The 6,981-nt window shown below is 46.5% G+C and overlaps 1 protein-coding gene across 1 annotated transcript in view; it reads right to left on the minus strand.

Annotated features, from left to right (window-relative positions):
* The window catches only part of T265_06073 (hypothetical protein), a gene marked incomplete at both ends in the record, with an annotated part of 40,124 nt that overhangs the window by 13,004 nt on the left and 20,139 nt on the right, over positions 1-6,981 (minus strand). Inside the window, 2 exons of the mRNA XM_009171251.1 lie at positions 4,509-4,689; positions 5,931-6,196. Of these exons, the coding sequence (XP_009169515.1) occupies positions 4,509-4,689; positions 5,931-6,196 (447 nt within the window). The remainder of the gene's footprint in view (positions 1-4,508; positions 4,690-5,930; positions 6,197-6,981) is intronic.

Below are 6,981 nucleotides of genomic sequence, written 5' to 3' on the forward strand. Positions count from 1 at the left end.
TTCGGCAAACGATGGTTCGGCATACGTAACACATGTCCCAACCAACGCAGCTTCTGGTGCTGGACACATTCTTCAATGGAAGTACGCGTTACACAACCGAAAATACGCTTTCTAACTGCCTCGTTATGGATTCGCCGACACCAACCCACACGAGCTATGGTTCTGAGACAACGATTGTCGAACACCTGAATATGTCTCAGTTCCGCTGCTCGAATAGGCCAAGTCCCACAGCCATACAACAGAACAGCCCGTACTGTAGCTTGATACCCACGTTCCTTGAAATTCAGGGATAAGCCACTCTGACGCCATAAGTGTCCTGAATGCAAAGCTATGACAGCAATGTACACATACTCAACGTGTGATGCAGTGACTGACTGAATGAATGTCTGTGTTCTTCTGCTACTGATGCACTTGAGAGGGATACTGAAATAACCTGACTCGTGTTGTGAACTAACCGTGGCGGTAAGGATCATGGCAACCTTCACTCAGACTCATAATATCTGTTAGTCTGTATTCCTAGTCCAATTTTCAGTTCGGCGTCTCCGGACCAATCCTAGGCCCGTGTAATGAAAGTCATCCTCAGGGGAGAGACCTCATGTTGGTCAGCGGTAGGCGATTTTTCGACGGTTAGTCAAACTACGGTTCGTTGGATTGTAATGTCTGGCGGCTAACTATCGAGGGACACTTACTTCTGGGTTCTCCAACCATCGCGGTCGTTTATGTGTCTACTTTTGCACCACATGTTGGTACACTCCCTACCCGTTTCTCCCATGACAGGTAGATCAATGCCTTGTACGTACGTGTTCACAACTTTCTGGTATGTAGAAACGAATTCGGCACCGGTCACCTTGAGACAAAAGACTTGTGAACTCTGTGTATTCCAGCAAGTTGCTTGTTTGATTTGAACTCGTTTTTTTGGTTTTCAGAACAACAGAGCTTGAATACCTCAATACCTCTTTGTCAGAAATATAGAGGGAACAATGAAATCGCTAAGATGCAAGACAGTTTCATCCAAAATTAAATCCGTCATTCTATTTGGTAAAAAAAACAAAATGGTTAGCCGGCCAACTGATTACTGGCGCCTGCAGGAATACAATACAATACAACACAATAAATACAATACTGATTACTGGCGCCTGCAGGAATACAATACAATACAACACAATACAATACAATGGAATACAATACAACCCTCATGCCAGTGGTTTCTGCAGTGCCCAAAATTGTTGTTCCCCTAAACATCTCCAAGTTTCCCGATACTTTGAAAACACAAACGATTTCTCTATTCACTAGGTGTCCCGTGTCCAGTAAACGGCCACGTTCTCGATCTGATTGTGAGACAAAACCTGAGGCATAAGCTAAGGGCAGGGGGGCGACATATGATGAAAGCCACACTGTCGCTCAATTTCACCGGAAAAGAACCCATTTCCCGAATCCCGGTCAAATCATTCGTGTTTTAGCGGTGACTGTAAATTACTCTTTTAATCCAGTTGACTGCACTTGTGGTTTTTCAAAAAAGAGCCTGAAATTTTATGTCGGAAGATACATATTATCAAGTCTATTGTTAAAGTGTGCTGCAATCCCACCGAGACTGACCGCGAAACGGAGATTGACAGAACTGTTTGAGTGAAAACCCATGCGATTCGAACAGCAGCTTCTGGTCCGCCCTCTTGCCCAGGCTGCACGTGCGACCCACTGAAATGCACCGATCGTTCTGATTGGTGGGCTCGGTTTGATGAAGCCCGGCTGTTTATTTGCACTCGTTACTGAGTCACCATGCTGCCTAATACAACTCTGTTGGTCTGTCTGTGTCACGTTCATGGGACCAGCCGACCTGCATTGATTGGAAACTCCGGGCCCATCTGCATCTATGCCCTGGCTTGGTCGAGCAACAGGGGGACTGAGTTCCTGTCCATCGCACACCCACATGTCCGAGCATCGATAACTCCCTTCGCAGAGGTGCGAGATGTGAGCGCGTGCGTCAGCGCACAGGGCTGGGGGGGGGGGGTTACGGCAGAACTTAGAGGTCGAAACGTCAGTAAAGGGTCGTTGGTGTTGACTTTAGGGGAATACGTAGGCAAAGAAGGCCCGGTGGAGGAATATCACACCGACCGTTGGGGACAATGGGAACCCTTCGCACATTCTCCCAATGTGAAGTTTCTCAGGCAAGCCGGGTTGAGCACCTTGGCACAGTTGGTGCCGTGGGTTATAGTTCTGTCTCCGATTCGAGTTCAGATTCATGAAGCTCTGGATTGTCTTTTGGTCTGAGGAAATTCATTCTGATCAGGTGAATACCTTGTGTGTGTGTGTGTGTGTGTGTGTGTAACACACTGACCTGGAGGTCTGCTGTCTCCACAAGCCTTTGTTCTAACTTTGGGGTAATGATCGAACGCAAAGGCAGCAAACAACTGCCGCAAAAGTAGAAAACATCGAGAGACTTGGGACGCTGAAGAATCACGTTGCTTTCGGAATTTGCAAAGGATGGGCAGTCAAATAAGCCTGAGTTGCAGCGTAATACTGCTGAATTAGGATGGCAGCTCAACAAAAAATATGTGGACTAACGAAGTTTGGAGCGCTGTTTCCAGTTCCTCCTATATTATTTCCTGCAATCCTTTTAGAAAAAGATTAGAAAAAGGATGGCTGGTTGGGGCACTGAGGTAGTGGGGACTCAGCCAGCTTTGTTTCACTTTAATAAAGCACCACTGTCTGTTCGCCGACTCAACCAGAGAATCAATGGGCAGGCCTGTTGAGAAGCTATCGCGATCCTCCGACCCTGACGGTTTTTTTCTCTGGCGTGCGCTCGGTCTCCCAGAACAGGCTATCGAAGGTGGGACAGCTGAAGACAACAGGACTATTCAATGTAATTGCATAACGCCAGGAACACTGGAGGCGTTTAGGGTTAACTTGAAGATACCCTCATCGGCTCATTCCTTCGGTTATGGTATTCTTCCATTGAATGCGCTGCGCAACGGTCACCTCATGTTTCAGCCGGTACGATTTCATTGTATGCATTTTGAGTTCCGGGGGCGAGATGGACCAAGTGGTTAGGGCGCAAGCCACCTCCGCTTGGGCGACCTGGCAGTATCCCAGCCCTCATGCCTCCTTCGTGTGGCATGGCAGCTAGGCACCGAAGGCGTGCTACAGCTGAACGATTATTATTTTGGGTTCCAGTAGAACATAACACTGATGGAAACACAGCAACTGCATCTACCAGTTGAGTCCCAAGAAGAGTGAAGCAGGCCGTAGCTTGTCGAGGAGTCTTCAGCAACCTTATAAGGAGTTTCATTCATGACCACCATACCTCTAAAATCTTACTGAAAAATGCGGCGGCCTTCGTGTGGCACAGTCAGTTGAAGGATATCATAAACGAGAGTCCCTTATGGAAACTAAACTGGTACGTGAATGACTGTATTTGTCTAACTGCATGCAATCTGGGTTGAAGCGACACATGAGGTTGATGGAAACTCAAGGGATACGCCCCATTGATGAGCCCCAAGAACAGCGGAAACGGTCATGGGCTTCAAAAATCTCACGAAGAGTTTAGTGAATAATCGTCGTGGAAGAATCTTGCTCTAAAAACAAAGCGGAAGGATCTTCCTAAGCTTCGTATGGACTGCCAATTTCATGTTCTTTCTCTGGTTCCTTGGACATACTTATCTCATTTCCAGAAAAACGAATCGATCGCAGAAGCTCATATCTGTGCGACGGTGATACTACTGATGGGGAGGCATGCGAGTAGTATGTGTTGTTCTTGTAAATTCGCTTTGCGTCTCTTGAAAAGGGGAGATCTGTTGTGGAATTTGTGGAGTCGCTTTGTAGCACTTGCTTGAATTTGAGCAGTGAATATCCAGTAAAGTTCAAGAACACGCGTTCAGGAGAAGATGGGTGTCCAGTTTTTGAAACTAAGATGCGAATGAGAGTTTTTATACCCCGTCCAATAGTCTGTAACCGGTCAGTTGGCATTTTCTATTAAATAACTCCGCAGAGAAAGCCTTCTTCCAATCACGAGTTCAACGTGAAGCTTGCGTGCAGATGTAGAAATCTTGTGTTAGCTAAAGCCTGCATGTTGATTATCAAATTCCGGATTTCAGTAGAGAAAGGCAGCATCTCTAAGGTGCTTTTTGCACCAAATTAAGATGGCTTGGTTAACTGGTTAGAAAAGTGGAGGCCTGTGGGACTATGGTGGTTTCCCGGAGTGGACTTATTTGATGCCAGTTCGGAGTAATCTTGCATGATAGCACCGTTAAAATGAAAGGAAAGAGGCCACGGCACGATAATGTGAGACGTTGGAGAGGTCGATTGACGAAGAGGTAAACGATTACTATTTGAATTCTGTCAGAAATCAGTGGCACGCTGGGAAGGGGCCCTACTCTAGATAAAACAAGCAGCAATCGGCTGCCTAGATACGGACAACAAAAATGGGACGCACTCGAATCATCGATCTGTGGTTCGTAAACCACATCTTGTCTCATAGGCTGTCCCAACACACGCCCTGAAACTCAACCTACCTTACGACATATTAGTGTGGGAGCACCCGGTTTGTCAAAGGAATGTTCTATTCCGTGAATGGAAATGGAAGGTAGGCACCATCGCCTCCGAAGCAGGTCAACTTTATCTACAGACTGTAGCCCGGGAGCCGAAATTTGATCCTGATACACTTCGGGAACATAATCCAACTCTGCGAAACGTCTGAAAAGTAATCCGAAAGTGTGAGTTAGATTGCAGTAAGATTAGAGAAATTTAACACAATGTAATCACTACAGTAGATCGGAAATGCTTAATCTTTCTTGCAGCGTCCCAAAACCGTGACTGGTTCAAATCAAGGGCCTGCACAAGTACTATGGAACATTTTGGCGATGTTGGGCAGAGTCGAACACCAGATTCTCGCGCATAGGTTTGACCTCTGCTGGCTGCTGTGGCAGCTGAAACCTGGAGCAGGATATCGCACCACTCCACGAGCCACCGGACGGCGCGATTCTCCAACCGACCAGCTATCAACTACCAGCTATCAGCTACCCAGGACATCTGTTTCGAACGGAATTTCGGCCCACGTGATAACTGATATTTAATAGATAAAGTCCTGACTTTTAATATTGTAGAAACCATGGCTACAACCTAGGAAGGCACATTTACGGGCTTGACTTCTATCAGCCAGATTCCTGAAGGCAACCACTGAATTCCCGAAATCCACCAAGGCTCTCAACTCCGCTAGATGTTGACCAGACAGACAACGCCCCGTCAATATGCAGCTCGTCACAGCCCTGTATCAAACCCAGACAGCGCGAGTCAGCGTTGATCAAGGTCAGACAACGCCCTCGCAATATGCAGCACGTCGCAGCTTCGTACCGAAGCCAGACCGCGTGCGTCAGCATTGGACCGAGTTCAGACTGTCCCTCCAATAAATAGCTTGAGACCGTTGTACATTCGCACTCGCACTCACGCTCTCACACTTGCTTGTTCGGAATATAGCTATTGTGCTTCCTTCTGTGAGTCTTTTTTTTCGGCGCTGGAGCGGGTCAGCAGCAGGTACTTCAGAGTGGCGAATCAGCAGATATAGAAACTTCGCGGAAGGATTCTGAGCTGTGTCGCTGGCACTATTTTCGATTGCTAACATGCCTGGGCCCTAAACACAACTGGGGCGAGATGGCTCAGTGATTAGAGCGCGAATTTACTGACCAGAGGTCTGTGGTGTTCAACCGGGGGGTTGGGATATGAATACAAATATTGTACACCTAAAGGGTAATCATAAACTATTGTGGCGTTTGAAGCAAACAACACGGACCAGAGCCTATCTGTGTGGATGAATAGCCCAGCGGTGAGTTGATATGTCCCAATATATTTCTGAAAAAATGTTTTGAGGGAGTTATCCTTTCGACATTATTAGAAAACATGGTTACACATCTTTGCTGGACTATAAAGATGGTGCTCACTTTGTTTCCTCTGGGTTCATTTCTTGAATGTCATCATAGATCCCCGGGACAAGCGGCCTTCCACGCGTGTCATTTAGTGCACCCAGTAGGCTGATTAAGTCATCCAATGGTTCTACAACGGCACCACCGTGACAACCGGAGTGCAACACGCGGTCTGCCCCTTCCACTGTGATGTAGAAATAGATGACTCCACGAAGTCCGTAGGTCAGACATGGAGTGTCTTGTCCAAGCCAGTAATTGTCCGATATTGCAACGTAGTCGACATTCTGAAAGGAATTACAAAGTGCCGATCACTGAATGCGTCTAGGTTTCAAATGGAGCCACGAAAAACTTCATTTATCAATCACGAAAAGGTTGTGCACCAATAAAAAATACCTACGTCCTTGACTGACCCTATATTCGACACCCGGCAAAAATTTTAGATTATGCAAAGTTGCCAAAGTTTCCTTCAAGTCAGATGGACCACGTGATTTCGAACCAGTTAATTATACTGTATGATGTTACTGTCAACTGATCAGTCTGCAATTTCTCGCAAGGATGCACAGCGTTTGTCTTTTCAGCAAGTAACAGGCAATCCTACATAGCAGTCAGCAGAAAAGTCATCTCAAGGTCACAGCACTGCGTGGACAAACGCTGTGAACTGCGTCCAACCAGAAACTGACAATCACGTGTTGGAGTGTGGTAGCTGAGTAGCACTCAGTCCATTGCATTGTGCTCAGCACTCACGCGTTGATTGTATTGCTTCAAGCTGCTTCATAGAGGTTAATTGTTTCTAGCCCGATTAATTGGAAATTTGACCAGTGTGAGGGATTCACTTTTGCAAAAAATCACCTTTTAGAACCCACTGTCCTCAGCCCGTCTCTTTTATAATCTTGTGCATCTTTAGCATCATGCTCCAGATCATAGTGGTACAGTGTTTCCAGCCCGATTGATGGGAAATTTTACATTCACATTTGAAAAAATCACCTTGTAGAGCCTACTTTCCTCAGCCAGTCTCTTTTATAACCGTGTGCACCTTTAGTATCACGCGAGATGGCCCAATGGCTAGAAC

The sequence above is a fragment of the Opisthorchis viverrini genome (genome assembly GCF_000715545.1).
Source record: "Opisthorchis viverrini unplaced genomic scaffold opera_v5_134, whole genome shotgun sequence".
Lineage (NCBI taxonomy): Eukaryota > Metazoa > Platyhelminthes > Trematoda > Opisthorchiida > Opisthorchiidae > Opisthorchis > Opisthorchis viverrini.